General features: G+C 34.0%; 2 protein-coding genes across 4 annotated transcripts; one reads left to right on the top strand and one right to left on the bottom strand.

Annotated features, from left to right (window-relative positions):
• Positions 1–836: 836 nt before the first annotated feature.
• LOC116349393 (potassium channel subfamily K member 1-like) lies at positions 837–12,959 on the bottom strand. Of its 2 annotated transcripts, XM_031780801.1 has the most exons (8): positions 3,365–4,695; positions 3,235–3,275; positions 2,943–3,047; positions 2,628–2,768; positions 2,275–2,561; positions 1,993–2,054; positions 1,852–1,916; positions 837–1,678 (listed from the first exon to the last, which is right to left on the bottom strand). In XM_031780801.1, exons 1-8 carry the CDS (start codon positions 3,721–3,723, stop codon positions 1,401–1,403), a joined length of 1,338 nt encoding a protein of 445 aa, XP_031636661.1. In that variant the 5' UTR covers positions 3,724–4,695; the 3' UTR covers positions 837–1,400. The 2 variants fall into 2 exon arrangements, with proteins under 2 accessions (XP_031636661.1, XP_031636662.1); XM_031780802.1 differs by lacking the exons at positions 2,943–3,047; positions 3,235–3,275; positions 3,365–4,695 and adding exons at positions 9,945–10,236; positions 12,423–12,959.
• Positions 12,960–14,965: 2,006 nt separating this feature from the next.
• Positions 14,966–19,084, top strand: LOC116349315. Of its 2 annotated transcripts, XM_031780695.1 has the most exons (5): positions 14,966–15,401; positions 15,644–15,748; positions 15,884–16,143; positions 16,309–16,624; positions 16,864–19,084. In XM_031780695.1, the coding sequence occupies exons 2-5, from the start codon at positions 15,701–15,703 to the stop codon at positions 17,179–17,181; spliced, it is 942 nt and encodes a 313-aa protein (XP_031636555.1). In that variant the 5' UTR covers positions 14,966–15,401; positions 15,644–15,700; the 3' UTR covers positions 17,182–19,084. The 2 variants fall into 2 exon arrangements, with proteins under 2 accessions (XP_031636555.1, XP_031636556.1); XM_031780696.1 differs by lacking the exon at positions 14,966–15,401 and having other exon boundaries at positions 15,444–15,748.
• The last annotated feature ends 466 nt before the right edge of the window (positions 19,085–19,550 follow it).

The following is a 19,550-nucleotide window of genomic DNA, read 5'->3' as shown; positions in this document are numbered from 1 at the left end:
ATAACAGTAATTCAATTCTCTCTCTCACATTCATAAGCATATTTAAAAAAAATGATAAATACATACACACCCTCGAACCAAGCGTCTACCACCCCTCGCCCCCCCACCCCTTACTCACACAACCACAAAATCACATCGCGCTCAGTCTTGATCCAATGTTTATGTACTTTTAATTTTTCATTCAAATTATTCAATAAACAGAAAAATTCTTTGAAAAAAAAAAAATATAAACCGGCGACATTTTCATTTTGCTTTTCAGAGACACTGCGCGAATTCAACGAATCCAACGAATGAGTTAAATGGATTTAAAATGGGTATTATTCGCTTTTTCCATTAGGTTTATGTGTGATTTATTTATCTTTGTCGTTTGCGTATGGGCTCGTTTTGGCTGTTTGCCTTTCGAGTTTGATTCGGTCGTTTATACATATTTAATCAAATTGCTTGCTTGTATTCATTGTGTTACAATCTAAATGGAGACGACATTGTTATAGATCAACTATTGTTACTTTTGGTATTTTAAATGGAAGCCATGGTAAATAACATTAAAAGTCATTACTGTCGCTCAACAACCACAACCATACCCTACACACTCCACATTCGTTGTCATTTTACTGACACTCCACTCTTGTGGTAATTAAAGCACTTCAAAGGAATCATGTTTCACTTGTGGTTTAGTCCGACCTACGTCAGTTTGAATCTCGTCCGTTTAACTAAACTTACCCTTGAACCAGCAAACTCAATCAGCTGTTTCGTTTCCGCTACTTTGCAACTAGAGCCTTTGTCCATGTAGACAACACCGAAAAAAAACTAATATCGGAATAAAAACAAAAACCACCTGCTTGGAATAAATAAAACGGCGTTTTATTTGGTAGCTGTTTGTACTCTACATTAATACATGATAAATATATTTGAATGGTCGGACATTAAATACACGATAAAATCTCATCTGTTTTTAATTTGATTGTGGATAGAAGCTCTTGAAGTAAATGTTCTGTGTTTTTTTTTTCATTCGGTGATAATATAGTTTGAACGATGATTTGGTTTAATGCCTCATGATAGTCATGCATATACATAGACAGATTGAAATCGAAATTAGTGTAATGTGTATATTTGCGTCAATTCAAATTAAGAGATGACTTTATTCATAAGTATGTTTGCTGTAGTTGTAAATATCTAAGCTTTTTTGGTGCCTTTGTTCATTATTATTATTATATTTTACATAGAAATACATGAATAGTTTGTTTGGTTTTGCTTCAGAAAAATAAATTCCAATCGTTTTTATGCTGACGATGTACGTTCAAACACTTAAACATATATATGTATGTAGATATGTAAAATTGTCGCTAATTTATATAGTATTATTATTGTTAGAAAAATAGAATATAGTCGATTCGTTGAGTCTATGGAATGCGAATGTCTTTAGCATGCAATGGGGTCGGATCTTCTGGACTGGGCGAATCGGCTTGATGAGGCCTTATTCGCACCACGGCTCGAATCTCTTCGTCACGTTGTGGCATATAAAATCCTGTCGGTCCTGAATAGCATGGATTGTGGGTTGAGCGCAGTTTTTCCGATTCACCATCAAAAGTAGCTGCACGCGATTCGGTGAATAATTGTCCCAAATTCAATTGCGGAATGTCATAGAATACATTCAACGTCAGCATTACCGCAATGAGACCTGCATTTTGAAAAAAAAACAGTTTATATTGATTTGATGATGATTGTCGTCTTTTGTAATTGACAAAGTAATCAATTTTTCGGTGATTTTAGATGATTGCAGACATATCGATTTCGAATACTAATGAATTAATAAAGTTCTCGTATACTGAAATGTTATGAAAACCAACTCACCCATAATTAAGTAACATGTAGTTCCAATTTTGTAAATTGATCTATAGTCAATGTCAGGATCATCACTTTCATGAAAATATATATAAATATAAATATATTAGAGAGTTGAATCGTATAGGCATGAATGTATTTGATTTTTACCCAGGAATGTAGTCTCCTAAGCCTATGGTAGTGAGCGAAATGAAACAGTAATAGAAAGCGTCCTAAAAAATGAAAAACGTAATTAGTTTGCGACTTCTGACCAAGGATTTGAAGAAGACAGTTCAAGAATGCATGACAGTCTTAACCAACTAGATTCTTCAAATATTTGCACACCAGTTAAAGTCGTGCATTTATCAAATCAGTTTATAGCAGTAAACTTATCCTTGTCGTTCTTCAAAATATATTGACTATTGAAAACATTTAAATGACATTGATAATTACCATGAGCGACCATTGCTCTTCAAAGTATGCAAACAAAGCGGTTGGAATGCCAAAAAAGAGAATAAGCACGATGAAAATAATAATGGATAGATGTAAAATTCGAATATTGAATGGTTGATAAAGGTGACCGAGTTTTGAATTGAGTAAGCCGAGCATCCAATTGCATGGGGTCATCAATCGCTCGACGGCAGCCGAAAGCAGTACGAGAGTTAGCGGTATACCAATCATTGCATAGATCAAACAAAATAATTTTCCCGTTTGACTGAGCGGCGTCACATGACCATATCCTATTTGAATACCGATTAAATATCAATAAAATACGTATCGCCCACGTGTGAACATCAATTATTTACCAATCGTTGTGACCACGGTTGTGCTGAAAAAAAGTGCCTGACCAAAAGTCCAATTCGGTTCTGAGGTGGCATTTCGCAATGCGGATATGCCCTTTGAACTGGCTTTAAGCACTTCACCGATGAACTTTTCCAGATCATCATCTGTAAGTAAATTAAATACACATTTTCATACGTATACATAATAATTAACTACGATATAGTAAAGCGACATTATTAATAAATTCAACAAATCACTACACAAGCTATAACTATAGCATATATATGTAAATTGTTATCAACGAAATATGCATCATCAACATAAAAAAAAAACTTAACCTTCAACATTTGGATTTTTCTCTAAAAATTTCCGACGGGTTTGACGAAATTCCTCTCTAAAACTTTCTTCGACCGACGTTTCTAATCTTTGAAATACAATGGCACCTGAAGGAATTTCAGAAAATTATTACCACTACGACTTATTCAAAAGACAATTTGACCTCAGACAATATCTGAATGATGAATTCGAATAAAACAAACAAAACTTCTTGGCCATAACGAAGTTTTTGAAAAATTGACACGATTTTCAGTAAATAATTATGGCCATGAAGAAATGAAAAATATTTTTTACCTATAATCAAATATCCCACAAAAAACACGATGTAGAAAAACCTAAAAAAATGTGTTTGATAAAATTTTAGAGAACGCCCATCTCATAGATATTGTAGTTGGACAATGATTTTCAATTGCATGATACATACAAAAATATTTGTGTGCGTCGATATCTGGAATGAACTGGTTCGCCGACGCCAAAATGATGCAAATAGGCCGAGTACTGATGGTTTTTAGTGAGCAATGGTTCGCTCTCCGATATATTATACGGTGGTTTTGGGTTATTTGCATAAATACTTCCATACGATTGCTTCAAGTTTGGCAGACTTTTTTGTGAAAGTCTTTCTGTTTCGAATTGCCTCTGATCAGTGTAAATTATTTGTTCCACTTTATTTTGTGGTGGTTCGTTAATTTTATGGGTTTTGATCGTTACATTTTCTGGTCGTTGATTGAAATGATTTTTTGGGTAAATAAAAAAACTGTCCGGGTCCGGAAACTCTTCTGTCATTCTATCAGCGAATTGATGTTTTTTGCGCTTCGAAACAGTGTGCTTGTCTGGTTATAATTAAATTGCTCTTTTTTCTCTCTGATGTAACTGTTTCAATAATTGCTCGGGTTTTTTGTGTGCTGCTTCACTCACTTCCAATTGCTTACGATTCACTGTGCAAAAAAGTCCGCTGCTCCCACGAGACAGTTATTGTCAACTAATTTTATTGTGTTTTTTGTGCAATGGAATCGCTATCATAATGCTATGCTTTTTGTTCTTATTGAATGTGTTTACTTTATAAATGAAATCATCTCGAATTGAGGTTTGCACAAGACGACGTTGGGAACAAAACGACGAAAACGTTTTTTATACGAGCTACGTTTGGGTTGATAACGGGATGACCTTTACCGCGAGCAGCTTACTACTATTTGCTTGCGTTGAAAATCGGCTTGGTGTTTTATTTATTTAGATTTTTTCCGATAGAAACACTCACTTTGCTCTCTTTTTCTTGCTTGTTTGTTATTCTTACGGTTCAATGTGAATGGATTAAGGAAATGTTCTGGTTAAATGAAATGCTGGTGAAATATTTTTATAACTAGCAAATTGATAATGAATTATTTTTGTCGATTGATTTCAACATGTTTTGCCTGTCGTCGTCGTCGTCTTTGGTGCTGTCATTGTATAGGTGAACAATTGAATTGGTTCGACTATCGAATTGCGTCGAAATGCTGTAATTGGTAATTGGCTTATGTCGTTGAAAGTCAGGTAACGTTTTAAAAACACGTTTTTTGTCCAAATAACAAGACCACCCAAGACACTGAACTTTACTTATTTCTTCACAGATAAAATTGTAAATACACGGTAGTCAATATTAGAAACCGATAAAATGTCAAATTGCGTTCGATGTCAAAATGTAATTGTCATTTCTTATGGAAATGCGATTTTCATCATCGGATGATGTGATTTTTGTTGAACTGAAACGATGACTGACATTACATACGAATACAAGAATTCACAGCGTATCGAACGAAATTCGATCGATTCATTTTTCTTTTTTTATTTGTTTATTTATATCAGTTGAAGAATCGATTCAGTAATAATTAGATAAGATGGCTGTTTGAGAATAGAAAAAGGGAACAAACAGAATAAACACGATAAGGAAAAAAAAACTCCGAAATATATGTGTATCTTTGTTTGTATTTCATAAAATATGCACCAGAGCATTATCGGACTTTTTCTTATGTACAGTCGTGTCAAAAAATTTTGGGCCTGATACAAAAACACACATTTTATTTTTAAATGACTATATTTATTATTGAACACGATTACATTGTGTTACACGAATGACACAATCATATCGATGCTTCAATGCTTTGAATCCTGCTGAAAACCAATCGACATCTTTGTCTTCTGTCAATTTCTCTTCTTCGTACTCATATCGTTTTCCCTATGAGGAGACAAAATTTTCTTCGGAAGAAAACATTGTTTTACTTCTACTACATAGAACAATCTAAGAACTTCATTATGGCTGTCACTGTTTATGTTGGGTGGCACAAATTTGTAACTACCATTTTTGATTTAGGCGATCGAAATTTGTGCCATTTTTTTAGTTTCGCTGGCAACCGCACCATGGCGTTACTATTAACGTTGCTTGTCATCGTCGCGCTTGTCCTCTGTCAAAATTTTTCCAAAGGCTTTTCGAACGATCGCTATCAAACGTTCAACAAATCAAATTTTTCATGTGATATTGAATACATCGTCTGCTGAGATGCTGAGGGTTGCAGCTAACTTGCTTTTGGCCATTTGGAATATATTCATGAAAGACACTTGGATTTTGGCCATCAAATCTAGAATTGTTTTCAATATTATCGCAAAAAGTGTGAGAGTCACCTTTCAATAATCTCTACACAACTGCAGCGGTTTTTGTTATTCTTTGACTAAGGTGGACAGAAACTACATATAAGAAGTGATTGAAATCGTTTGATGCTGTACCATCTTTTGTGAGATATATAATCTTAAAATGATTTTGTTTTTTTTTTTCAATTTTTCAAAAAATACCGAAGTGACTAGATATTCAATGCTGTAGAAAACAAACGATGACAGATTTTAACTCTAATTTTTTACACAATACTGTTGACAGTTCGAAGTACGAACTTCGTACTTCAATTATAACACAAAAACAATTTGTAACATGTGCTCTCTATAAATCAGGCCCGAACATTTTTGACACGACTGTACATTGGGTGTAGTAGTGTAACTTGAAAATACGGCGATAAGATGGAGTAGTTGAGTAAACATCAAATGTTACTAATAGCATGGTCAATGCAAAATGTATGATAATTGCTAAGTCAAAATACGATTTTTGGTATGTACAAGAAGCAATTTTATCATAGCTCTAAATAAAAAAAGACAAATGCGCATCAAATGAGAATACTAAGCAGAAACATGCGATTGAATACCACAAATAAACTGAACCCAGTGGGTTACCAGTGGTTATCGTTGCGATTAGTCATTCTTCGCAGCACAGGCACAGAATACAAAACGATTGTTACTGTGTGAGAACGAAGACGCAATATTCAATGATATTGATGTGTTTGATTAGGCCACTGTGCACATATTTGGTTGTTGCTGTTTGATGAAACCAAATTTCATTGCTTTAACCAATAATGGGGTTGTTTTCTTTGGAATCAAATAAGATCATTTCGCCTTCGAAACGATTACTTTCTTTCTACACTTTTATCAAGCGTTTTGCTTGCTCGCATTTCGTTCAAGTGAACAATACAAACATACGAAATCATTTAATTGCCTTTGATAAAAACAATATATCAAGACACTACCAAGAAACGAAAAATCATTGAAGTAAACGAAACCAGTTCGAATGTGATTTGAACACAGTATCGAAAAAGTGATAAGTCAATCAAACAAGTACAGTGTGTTATAAAATTCTTGACGAAGAATTATTTATTTTTTATTTTATTTTCATCTCCGAACATTTCATTCATTCATAATTAGTGTTGTTTGTGTTGAACATTTACCTTGAGTCATGACTATACAACAAAACTTAGTAAATTTTCAGGATTTCCATCGCTCTGTGTGATTTCACTTCGAATATTGAAGTATGTCGGAGCATTCATGTTATTCCCTTTAGTTATTTTATTTAATTTTGTAACCCGGAAACGCTTTTTTGACGAAATTTTGGTTGGAAATAATTTAGTCGTCGTTTATTTTTTTGAAATCAGAGCAAGTAAATTCAAAATGAAAGAGAACATCAGTCAAATTAAGTCAAATTGTTCAACTGTAAATTAATTTCAACTGTAAACAAAAATTATCCAAATCACGTCTCCCATTCATCAACATTTGAGATTTCACAGAAAAACAAATCGAATTTGTTCGAATTTTTATTTGAATTTTTTATTAAAAAGAAATCGGGGGCTTCAATTTTTGAGCAATCACACAGAGAGAAAAAATGTGGTATTTTTAATTCAATTTTGGTAGATTTAATAAAAAAATCAACCAACAGCGAATTAAATTTACCATTTTTGACATCTCTGATGCATATTTTTCAAAAGAGACTATCAGTTGAATAATTTTTATCAATAGCTTCATTACATTCACCAAACTCATGGGCTAGCGTCATTTGTGGTTTTGAAAAGCTGGTAAAACTTATTCAACAAAATTTCACTTTTGTGAAATATGCGTTAGAGATGTCAAAAATGGTAAATTTAATTCGTTGTTGGTTGATTTTTTATTAAATCTACCAAAATTGAATTAAAAATACCACATTTTTTTCTTTCTGTGCACTGGTGCTGCTGCAAACGTTGTTTCACTCATGCCATCTATCCATTTATGATAAGTATACTACTAAAAGTACCTATAGGTAAATACCATGAAATGGTTTTTTCATTCTCTTTTCTTGCTTTTTTTTTGTATAGCCTACTCTGGTTCTGTATAGCTTTGTATAGACAATTATTTGATCGCAAAAACGGATGGATATTCAGGTATTTTGCCTAAGTGTTCATTATGAAACATACTCATTGCTCACACTGAACTTTGGACCTGCAAAACACTTTATTCAAAATCAAAATAAATGTAAAAACTTTTCAAAAATGTACATTGATGTTTTGGTGTACAGAAAACGTAAAAAATAGTAAAAAAACGTAAAAAATGGTAAAAGAAAACGTAAAAACGTATTTTATTTGGACAGATGCAAAAATGTTTATATATACAAATTACACTCAACGAAATTTTTGAGTTCTAAGGGTCTCCCACGCTTAACATTTAACCGATTTCGATTCTTGTAGAGAACATCTTTAACGATCTCTATTCTTCCCTTGAATGTTATTAACGTCATAGAAATGTTATCTTTAATTAAAGGCAAAATCGCATTGTAAACAGTCATGTCGATGTCCAAGTCTTCAAATTCAAATGAAAATTTAGTTAAATTTTCAGCAATTCCAATCACTTCTTCAATTTCTTTTAGAGGTAATTTACAGGGGTTGTAAACATTTGTGCACGCAGTTACATTCAATCGCTTCAAATTTGGTAGTTTTTTGATTATTATTGAAATGTCTTTTTCACAAGAAACACCTTCAAGAGTCAGTTCTTTCAGGAATGTCAATTTAGATACACTTTCCACCAACTGACGATCGTTTGCTGCGAAATATGCATAATATAGGCCCAAATGCTCGATGCGAATATTATTGATTAAGAATGAATTAAGCGCTTCACGAACTGCTATACTATCGTCAGGTCCATCACATGAAGCATGAAAGCATTTCAAATCTTTTAATCCCATCAAATGTCTTATATCATTTGCATCCAACGGTCCAAAAATCTTGAGACTTGTTAGCTTCGGCAAAAGATGCGAAATACCATTCAGCAAAATCAGATCGGGCGATGTATCTACGTTTAATGCTAGTCGTCTAAGTTGAGGATTATGCAGCTGGAACTCATGGATGTTGCTACCAATATATGGGAGACTTCCAATCGTGATTTCTTCCAAATTCGAGAAGTTTTGTTGGAGCCACCTATATTCGGCCATTCCGAATGTGCAATTGGGAAATGAGTCATATACTCTAGCCAATTTAAGTTTTTTTAATTTTGGAAACGAACCAAAGCATCGAACACTCGTCAGACATAATGTTAGAGACTCAAGTGCTAGAAATTCTGATTGGTTATTGAATATAAAATAATTACCAATATAAAGTTCGATTAAAGTTTTTCCACAAAAATTACCAATCATATTCAAAATGATGTTTTGGTCGTTAGTAGAGTCTACAGTGAATACGGGCGTACTCAAATTAATACATTTGATCAAATGTCCAAATGTGAATAGGAATTCCTTCACTCGGTACAGTGATAAACTCTCTCTGGAAAGCACGATATTTAGGGTGGAAAACGGGAAGCACGAACACGCGTTTTCTTGAAAACGTACACATGTTTCGAAAGCACTTAAAAAGTCGTCCATATTCAGGAGACATAAAACTGCCTGAATACAATCGTTATCGAGCGCATTCAAAATGTGTTTTGGCGAATCTTGTGGCGGCGGAAATTCAAGAGTTATAGAAACCATTTCGCTTTTTTGGTGGGGTTTTTTTAAATTCACAAATATTTATTATTTAAAGAAAATTAAAATAAAACTTCACAGTTTGTAAGAAATGAACTGTTCGGATGGCAAATAACGACTGACAAGCAAACGGAAAAACATTTCAAATTACCTTTTATTGGTAAACGTGAACGCTCATTGAATTTTGTAAACAAGCAAGAAGAAGTTAATAATTGCTTTAAAAATCTATTTACTGCAGTGGAGTCAGTCTCTGACCAGAGCTGTGAACTTATATTATTTAGAAGATTTTTTTTTTCTTCAAAAATTTGTTTTTTTTTTCAGAACAAAGACTTTGTTTTACAATACAATGCTGTCATTTAGTCAAAGATTAGAGACAGAGACGTTCATTCATGCAGTAAATATGTCTCGTGTTAATTCTACCTGAAGTGTGTACCTACCTGTAGGTTGTAAAAGTAATTGAACTTTGACATTCGACCTTTCTCACAGAATCAGTTAAAATTAAAACAAAGGAATTTTATTTCGCTATGTCACATTCTAATCTTGCCTTAATATTTTGTTCATCTTTTTTATCGTGTGGACAAACTATGTCTTTTTTTGATACTGTCGCTAAGTATTGTATTAACTAATTTAAAATGCAAATCGTAATTAAATCACGTGTCTTGTACACAGAACTTACGGTTGATGCATGGGTTACGTTGTGCAAATTTGTCCTTCGTTTCAATTAGTTCACGTTGATATTTGTCAAGCTGCGGTGCTTCAATCACAGAGATTATAGCTGCTCCAATGACTAGAAACAATGCATAACTCGAGCACAGAATGATAAAACGGCATTTTCCACTTTTCTCATGCGGATTCTGTATGCTGCTGTGCTTAACACCGCCTATAGGCCACGCGCCCAATAGCATTTTTAATTTGTCTTTTGTTTTGCTTCTCGTTGCTTGGTTCTAATTGAATTTCGCGTTGGTGTTCTGCAATGATTAACATTCAATTTAGTTGAAATTATGGAAATTGCTGTGATAATTCATCTGCATACGTAAATAGATACAAATTCGACATGATGACCCGGAATGTTTGTGCCAGCGGTTAATTCAAATGGCGATCGAATTTAATCTGTCGAGTTTAATGTATTAATCGGAGTGAAAAGTTCGTAGAGATACGATGATCGGATAGCAAACAAAAAGTCAGAATTCGAAAAAAGGTCAACGGCGGAAAATGCTCATAACAAACGATACCTACAAAGTGATGATGTACAATTTTCTCTCCCCCTTTTTTCGTATATGGCGTTTGTTTATTCGGAGTCAAATAAAAAGGACTTGAATGTCACAGCTACAATAATTTTATAGAAGCCAATTAGGGAAACGATATCCAATGATTGCTAACATAAATTATGCATGTCATAAATAACAAAACATATATACACCAAATGGAAAAGAAAAATATAAGGTTGAATAAGCGTCATAGCCCAAGAATAATATATCTGGTGTCAAACAAAAAAATAAAGTTCAAGCTCGTTGTTAATGTTCATTTTTTTATTTTTTTTTATTTTCATTTTTTTTTGTATTCAACAATTGACACAGTTTGATGTGAGTGAAATAGAGAAAGGTGCGTGCCTTCTTAATGTTTGAGCATGAAACATGACGTAAGCAAGTGTTTCAGTGGCAAATTAAAGCCTCGACATACGACTGAAAAAGTCGACATACATTGTATTTGATTGTTGACAAGGAATAATGTGCATGGAACACAGACATCTGGCAATTTCTCCGAAATTTTATGAAGCGAACATTGAAATTGGTAGAAAAATCACGGAATCACGTACCCTCACAATTGTCATTGCACATAACACATAAAACGGTTTACGTGGGTGTGCTATCACAACAATTGAATATATACCGTCACAATGAATCCCGTTCTTCTTCTTGCTGCATGTGAATTCGAACAGAATAATGGCATTTTATTTGGCGCCCACAAACTTATTAATGCTATTACATCGATGCGGCATACGACGATCAAATGAAATAAAAAATGAACAACGTACACTCACATACGATGAAGCCGTTGTTTATTCAATTTGGTTCACACATTTTGATTGGTGTTTTTAAGCTTTATGTGTAGCCTTTGTACAACATGTAATGGGCTTTGCAAAGAGCTGACGTCGACACTGAAATTAAGCATTGTTATTGAAGCATGCTTTGTTTGAAGGATTAATTTATCGTGAGTGTGCCCTGTGCATGGTAAAACAACCAAATTAAATGAAGGACTAAAAATAGATGATTTATATTTGCATTTTCAAATCCGAAACAAAAAAAAAAAACGCTCACAGCATGCCATTTTCTAAATGATTCCCTTTTTTTCTTCTAAGTAATAAGGTAAATAGGTGTGCGTGTTGCGTACACTTCAAATGTCAAGAAATAAATTGAAAAGAATCTCTACAGTCGAATTAGCCGTCATTTCGGTGAATTGAGGATCACTTTTAAGAAATTTAAAATGCAAAATTGCTCACTCCGAGTCATTTACCTACTAATGAATAAATTATCTATCTTGAAATGGGAATTTCGATAGAGAACATGAAAAACTCATTTGACATTTACGGATATTTGATTGAAATGTTTCAAATATACATGAGAGTTCGTTGTTTTCTTCTCTCTATCTCTTTGCCTCTCGGTGCCATTATCCATGATATACCCATGTCATGTAATGGCATGCTACAAAATATATATACGCTTGCAATTTTCATTTTATAAATCGCTTTTGGAACGTGTAAGGATTTACTCTTGTGAAAATCTGTAAATCCATTGCCATTTCTATTTTGGAGCCAATAACATGCACGTACACCACATTTCACACATGCAGAACGTAATGTCACTGGAGACACACATTCGATACCGAAACGACAATGCTTATATCTCTATATGTTTTTCTTTTTGTATTTCGAAATTGCGTCATCGTTCTAAATTGTCCACTTCATGCACACATATTCGCTTGCAGCGCATCGTGTCGTTGCTTTGGGTCAGTTTCGTTGGTGCAGCACCTTCCCATCCATATCGTTGTTGTCATCGTATACAATTTATGTTCGGTGTCATGTTAACCATTCTCAAGCTACAATTTATAGACACCTGAGCTGGTTCTCCGTTCTTTTCAGTTAATGTATAATTACCTTTTAGCAGTTCGTTGTATCCCTTCAGGTTTCTCTCGCTCGTAATTTATACACACCGAAATATGTCGCGATTCTGTTGTTCACTTTTTGTTTATTCTATTAAATAATGAGTTGTTTAACATTTGGAGCAATGGTGGGAACACCCCATTGCTTTTTATGGGCGCATTAAAGAAAACTTTCGACGCAAAAAACACGAATTTTGTCACTTAGCACAAGCACACACACACGCTCGCTTTATGTATACTAATGTCAACTCGAAAAAAGAAGGTTGTGCTGTTGATGAAAATGCAAATAAATCTGTTTCAAGCCGAACGAAAACACAGCCACCCGAAATGCACACACGCATACACAAAATATTGTATTTCAACAATGAGAATTATATGAACTTCGTCACATGCAAAACCGAACAACGAAAAATAATGCTTAAATCAATTCACGGTGCGATAAACATTGGATATGGGGTATTGAAATGTTGGTTTGCACTCGCCGAATTATGGCAAGCGATTAAAATTGGCGTATTGGTCGGTGAAGCAGAGCTCTGATAATTTCTGCCACTTCTACGATTCGCTTTTTTTCGCTGCTTTTCATTCTCTGATTCCGTAATACATAAACAATAAATGGAGAAAGTAAAGGGCCATCCAAGTAAAGGACTCTTGTTTTCTCTCTCATTCTCATTCACTCTCTAACACTTACATGTATATTTACTACGCCATGTGTAGCGAGAGAAATTTTTCATGCACTTTGTCATATATAGCATACTGTATGTATGGACAGACATATGTATAGTGCGGTGGTCGTCGGCGTTCGTGTTCCATGGGAATGGGAGAGAAAATGACATGAAACGAGAGCACAACAATTGAATGGATTTTTGTGTTTTCTTGTATTATTGGCATTAATGCGCGCAGCTGCGTGTGAATATTTTATACTACATTGACAAAATTCTGTGAAATTTCGTTCCACTGCCGTGCCGTGCACAATACACAAACCATTTTGCACTACCACTCTCATTCCAATTGATCATTATTTATGCTCAAAACGCTCTCACCTCTGCTGTTGATGGTTTTGTTTACTTTGTTTTTCCATGATTTTAGCATTCATGCCGTTAGAGGGTATTTTCAACCACTCCCCCCTCTCTCACACACGCTACTCTGCACACAACCGCGAAAATTACTTCGAATTAGTAAGAAAAAAATCAAACAGGTTAAATTATTAGAGCGTATACGCTTAATCATTAAGTTTCGGCGAAACGTGCTGTTGTTTTTACCTCTCTACTGTTTTATTCATTGCAGAATCACTGAAATCTTCTCAAAGTGGATTAAGTTTCGTAAGTGTCTTAACGCATGATTTTCGGTTTTTTCCATCGTGCCGAATGCCTTAAACCGAATTTTGTGGGTTCAACATGAGGGTTTCTTTGTTATAAACAGCATGACATCAAATTTATATTATATCAACCATCGTATGAATTTTTTACCAAAAAAAAAAAAACTTTCTTTAAAGAACAGCAACAAGTCGTCTTTATGAATGAATAACGACAAAAAATGCTATTTTATGAATGAGCTTTATTCATGCAGACAGCAGACTCATCTATGCTTAAACGAAATTCTGAATCTGAATATCAGATGAAAAAAAATTCGAGAATTTTGTGATGATCCAAGTCAAATGGCAAATTTAATCTACTTTTTTAAAAAAAAGCCGCCAAACGTTTATGGCAAAGATCAAAAACAACATTTCAAAAGAACAGCTTTGATGACAACAACATGTTATACATTTTAAATGAAATATGAAAGCGAAAAATCTGCTACGTCGTCGCCAGGTTTCTCTCAACCGGAAGAGGTGGGATACAAAAATAAAATTGTAAGAGTTTTAGATTTCCCAGAAATCATTCATTATTCATATACAACAAATTTAATTTGATTTGATTTAAGACTTCGCAGTTATAAATGCAATACGTATGTAAGAGAGAGAGAGAGAGAAAAAGAGAAAAAAGGAAATGTGATTTATTCCAGACGATGAATGAGTTTGTAAACATAGCACCAATTCAGCAATACCATAAATAAATGTATAGGATGGTAACGATGGTGCCATACAACGGCATGCAATATTGAATACATACACCGCCATCGAGTCTCCTTACAAATACACCGCATATCGAGAGAACTATATGCGAAAAAAACAATCGATAAAATTACCCCTAATAAATTCATATACACGGAATCTCTCTGGTGAGTGTGCTTGTTTACGCATACCATAGCATACCGTTTGTACACGAGAGAGTACCACCGACCGCGATACACCAGCAAACGAGAACATGTTTCTTGGGGGGGTTGTAATATCGTTTCAAGTGTACGTGTGTTGTCGTTTTGTATTTTAGCTTGATAATAAGTTGATATGAGACGCTGAGGGTGTGTGCGTGTGTATATTTGATAAATTGATGATTACGCGCATGCTTCATATATCGTAAGTGTATTGGCTATTGGATGGAAGTGGCCCCCTATTTGGCTATTTTTCCACACAACAAACATCAAACACGGTGAATCAGTAGTCGAACGTACGCACGCACCACCATCAACACCGTAAAATACCAAGAGATTTTCCTTTTCTATCGAAATCCTTTTGTCTATATTGTGATTCTCTTCATTTACTGCTAGTGTTGTGTTTTTACTTATCACTTCTTCAGTTCACACACAAAATAAAAGAAAAATAACAAACATAAGATTCGATTTTGTTTCCTTGACAATTAATTGGTTCGAAAAAGAAGGCAGTGCAGATTACCGAGAATAAAATGGAAAAATGAATAAAAATCAACATGAATTTCTGTGATCAAAAGACTCAATTTTAGTGATTAAGAAAAGGTGGAAACATACATATATACAGTGAGAGTGATGGCAATAGTCGAGATTAAATTGAAAAATTGAAAATCCAACGGGAAAACAAGTGCAATTTGTACAAAGCAAGCGTAAACTCATTCAGTGGAAACAGGTCATTTTAATGAAAAATCAATAACTCGCTTCATTCTCTCTGCAACTCTCTGTTCGTGTGTTTTATTTTTTTTTTGTTGTTGTTGTTGATTCAAACATTCCATTTAATTTAATTGCAATTTCTCTGGATTTATTTTTAAAATTAAAATGGAATGGAAGAGTTAAAAGAGAAAACTTGTGCACACAAAAATTTCTACCGAGGTTTTAGTCTAAATTCAATTAACTTGATTGTGGTTATTGCAGTGTGTGTGTTGGCAAACACACAGGATTGTGAGTGAGATTTCAAAAACGGGATCCAACATGTGTGTTCAGTGCATCGAGATCGGCCCACCGCCAGACACAATTCTGGTAAACATTTTATAAAACACCAATAAAAATTGGCATTGTTTTACTTTGCTCATTTCGTTCGTTCGTTTGGCTCGTACACGGAGAAGACTTAATTAAAACTTTGTTTTTTTATTATTATCATCATTATTATCGTAGACGATGCCACCGCCACCGTTGCCATCATTTTTAGTACCGAACCATCCGTTAATTCCATTCGCTCAAAATGATTCGAAATTGTGTTATGCAGCGTATGTGTGCGAATCATTGCCGGGACCTCGAATACAATCTGGAATTGAATTTATCGAATTACCCGGACATAGTCTAAATGATGCATGGTTTTATGTTATAATCGCATCAATAGTTGGTGTCATTTTGCTCATTACCGTAGTCATATTCACATTCATCAAATGCCGAGAGTATGTTTCTTCTTTTTTTATTCCTCTGTTTTAATATATTTTTGAAGTTTGACGGAAATTTTCTCGTTTACGATACTTTGTTGATTACTTTGGTTTTTATTAACTTCGGTTATATTTTGTCTTTTTATCATCCAAAAACAAAACACAAAACTGGACATATTGTAGGAATAAAAGACGAAAACATTTACCACCGAAGAGTATGTGCCACGAACCGCATGTTTCAATGGATAAGTCACAATCGTATATGTCGGGCAATATGCTGTATCCGTGTCCGTCCAACGAACAAAATTTACAGCAAGACATCAACAAAGAGGGTCGACTATTATGGGCCACACTGACACCACATGGAACAAGACATTTTGTGACTGCGAGGGGCGTCGAACGATATCCCAACTACGATGATCATTACGAAATCATCGACTACCATAACAGACCGGTTGTGAGAACACGTGAGGGAACACCACGTAAAGTTCCAATTAAGGTGAGAAAAAAATTGAGCACTTTAAGTTTATTCGTTTAACATTCACATTCATTATTTACATTATTTTTTATTACATCACAGAGACTGTTGAGTGAAATTCCATTTTAATAATGTACTTCCTTAATTAAATGTTATCTCTCTTCGTAATAGCCTCTTATTTGTTTCAAGTGAGAGAGAGAGAGAGAGAGAGAGTGAAATAAAAAAATAAAGCTAATTTCCTTGTTCTTTTAAATTTGCAGGCCTTTGAAAATAATGGCTATAGTGATTTTGATTACGAAGATATGCATACGACAAATGCAGAAATGTATCACGATGAAAATGATTCGGGCTATCAAGAGCCGCATGAAGTGATAAGCACATTACATCGGGCGCATAATTCACGTTTAATGGTATCGTCACCAACGCGTATTGAACATCCCAACATGGCACCATTAAATGCTCACAATGTTCAAGTTCATCCACATCGGAGTGGTTCGCTGACAACGAATCGAAAAGCAACACTTTCGCGTCGAACGACTGAAACATTAAATTATTATGGCCAAGGTAGTAATATGTAAACCAAATGGAATTGTAAGCATTAGGTGAGGACTGCTCAAAAATACACCGATTTAAACAAGATGCATCATGATGATGATGATGAAAAACATTGTGAAAGAAAAAACTCAGTTATTTTAAGTCTATGTCTGTGTCTATTTTTTGTATTCTGTAAATAAGCGCTTTCGTACTATCGCTTCTTTTATGAATTATTTTGGAAAAAACTTAGAAGAACAAAAAACCTAAAAGATGATTGTGAAATGGATAGATTTTTAGAAAGATTTTGATTATTTTTTAACGAGAAAAAATGACATCCAAGCAAATGCTATTTTAACGAGTCCAAAACGTGTGAAGAGTTCCAAATAGTAGACGATGAAAAAAAAGAAAGGAAACGACGAAAAATCGTTGATAATAAATAAATTCATGTAAAATGTAAAGCAAGGATCCATCAGTTGAAAAGACAACGTCCGGCTATTGTGTTATACACAAGCAATACTAGAAACAAAAAAATTTATCCCCAAATAAAAAAAAAACAACAACAACGCATATTAGTCCATTCTCCAGCTAATATCGATTTTAAACCATAAACGATGCATAACAATTTTTTCCTCTCATATTTCCATCAAATCACATACAATACACAGTATTTTTCGAACACACACATCATATATTTACAAAGTAGACAATTCAATCAAATATACGATGGCCAAAAACCTCCGAAACGGTTGGCTCGGAAAATGAAAAAGGAGTGGCGTGTAATCACCATCGATATATGCTCATTCAAAATGATTTGATTAACGTTGAAGACAATGCCATGAATGATTCAATGAACCGTAACAATTTTCTCTCATTCCCGTTGATTATCCATTCAACAGATTCGGGGGGCTTTTTGGTCATTGATTGAATGTAATATATCAGATTATCCAATATTATGCAAACGCTTAGAAACGATATACGGAACAAGCCGACTTTTTTTTTCTTCCCGTTCAATCGAAAAGGTGTGCACACACACACATACACAACGGGCCAGCTTTTCGATTTAAAGGTAATAAAAATGCGTGCTCGCTTCCAATAAAACAACCTAAGATAAAAGAAGAAGAAGAATAATAAAACACATTATTCAACGTCCACAGCCAAATAGAAATGTTTAAACAAACTCGAACACGACAAAAAACGACTACTATTTAGTATTTACTATTATTATTATGGAGAGATTTAAAAGCAATAGCGTATTATATTAGCATCTTAATTATATTAGGCTTTTAAAGTGCAAGAGAAATAAAAAGAAGAAAACATAAGTAACAGTTCCATTCTTAGACTTTACAAGTGCAATAATAGTCACTAAACAAACATTGCTGATGCTGAAGCGCCCCTCCAAAGCAGTGCTAAGGAATTCAGTTCGGCTGTCGCTTTATTCTGTGAAATAAAAACAAAAATAAAAAATACGTTGAAGAAATTAAAAAAAATGATGAAGAAATTTTACGAAGAAAAGACAAAATTACGTGCTAAGATAATAGACTCCAAACGGTACGCAAGTAATACTTAAGGTTTTAACATTAGCGCCATTGTAAGTACGAATATAATATGAACAGCAACAACATTAACAAAAACTAAATGCAAATGAAACGTTATTTAAATGAAAGAAGAAAAAAATTGTATAATTAACACTAAAATTCAGAGGTACCAATCTTTGTACGATTTACAATTTAGGTATAAGATACTCTGAAACAACAATTCACCACCAAAACTTAAAAAAAAACGATGCATACAGACACACACTCAACATAAGGGCTGATATTCATTGGTTCCTCGAATTTTATTGAAAATAATTTAGATGCATATTCTCATTCGAACATGATCGAGCATCATGGTAACATTTGTGAAAGAGAAACGAACTCTCGTGATTTTTTTTTCATAAATAAACATCAAGCAAATATTAAAAACAGTTTGATTTATTATTTTTTCCAGCCCTTCCTTCTCTTACAGATGCATATGAGTTTGTTTGCTTTTTTGCAGACTAGCAACTCAAACAAAAACTACCGATAGTCTGACTTTGAAAGTCGAACGGATGAGTTTGTGATTAAGTTTTTCTTTGCGCCAAACACACATTCCAGGATAATATTTGGTGTCATTGAGAGGTCTTTGATCCAAACTCATCGTCAAATTTGAAACGATTTTTGCCGTAAATCATCGAAAACTCATGACATCGTAAATGTCGTTTCGTCTTCAACCGCATAATAAATTTGGCCGCTACCCATCTTCAATTGAAATTCAAATTTAATGTTTGAAACTCTATCCCAATTTGAAAATTCTTAGAAAATGTATTCCGTTGCGAAAGTCTGTGTCTATTTAAATTCACTGATGCAAAAACATTGTAATTAAAAGTTTTAAA

This window comes from Contarinia nasturtii, unplaced genomic scaffold (genome assembly GCF_009176525.2).
Source record: "Contarinia nasturtii isolate CC-2019 unplaced genomic scaffold, AAFC_CNas_1.1 Cnas_scaffold_2861, whole genome shotgun sequence".
NCBI lineage: Eukaryota > Metazoa > Arthropoda > Insecta > Diptera > Cecidomyiidae > Contarinia > Contarinia nasturtii.
This window is presented reverse-complemented; position numbering and strand designations above follow the sequence as displayed.

Excerpts from the sequence above, each read along its gene's own strand:
- LOC116349393 (XM_031780801.1), bottom strand. The coding sequence starts at position 3,723 with ATGACAGAAGAGTTTCCGGACCCGGACAGTTTTTTTATTTACCCAAAA. Across the intron at positions 3,048-3,234 it reads TGTGGGATATTTGATTATAG|GTGCCATTGTATTTCAAAGA; the intron begins GTAAAAAATATT and ends AAATTCCTTCAG. Across the intron at positions 2,055-2,274 it reads AAGAGCAATGGTCGCTCATG|GACGCTTTCTATTACTGTTT; the intron begins GTAATTATCAAT and ends TTCATTTTTTAG.
- LOC116349315 (XM_031780695.1), top strand. The coding sequence starts at position 15,701 with ATGTGTGTTCAGTGCATCGAGATCGGCCCACCGCCAGACACAATTCTG. Across the intron at positions 15,749-15,883 it reads CACCGCCAGACACAATTCTG|ACGATGCCACCGCCACCGTT; the intron begins GTAAACATTTTA and ends TTATTATCGTAG. Across the intron at positions 16,625-16,863 it reads CACGTAAAGTTCCAATTAAG|GCCTTTGAAAATAATGGCTA; the intron begins GTGAGAAAAAAA and ends TTAAATTTGCAG.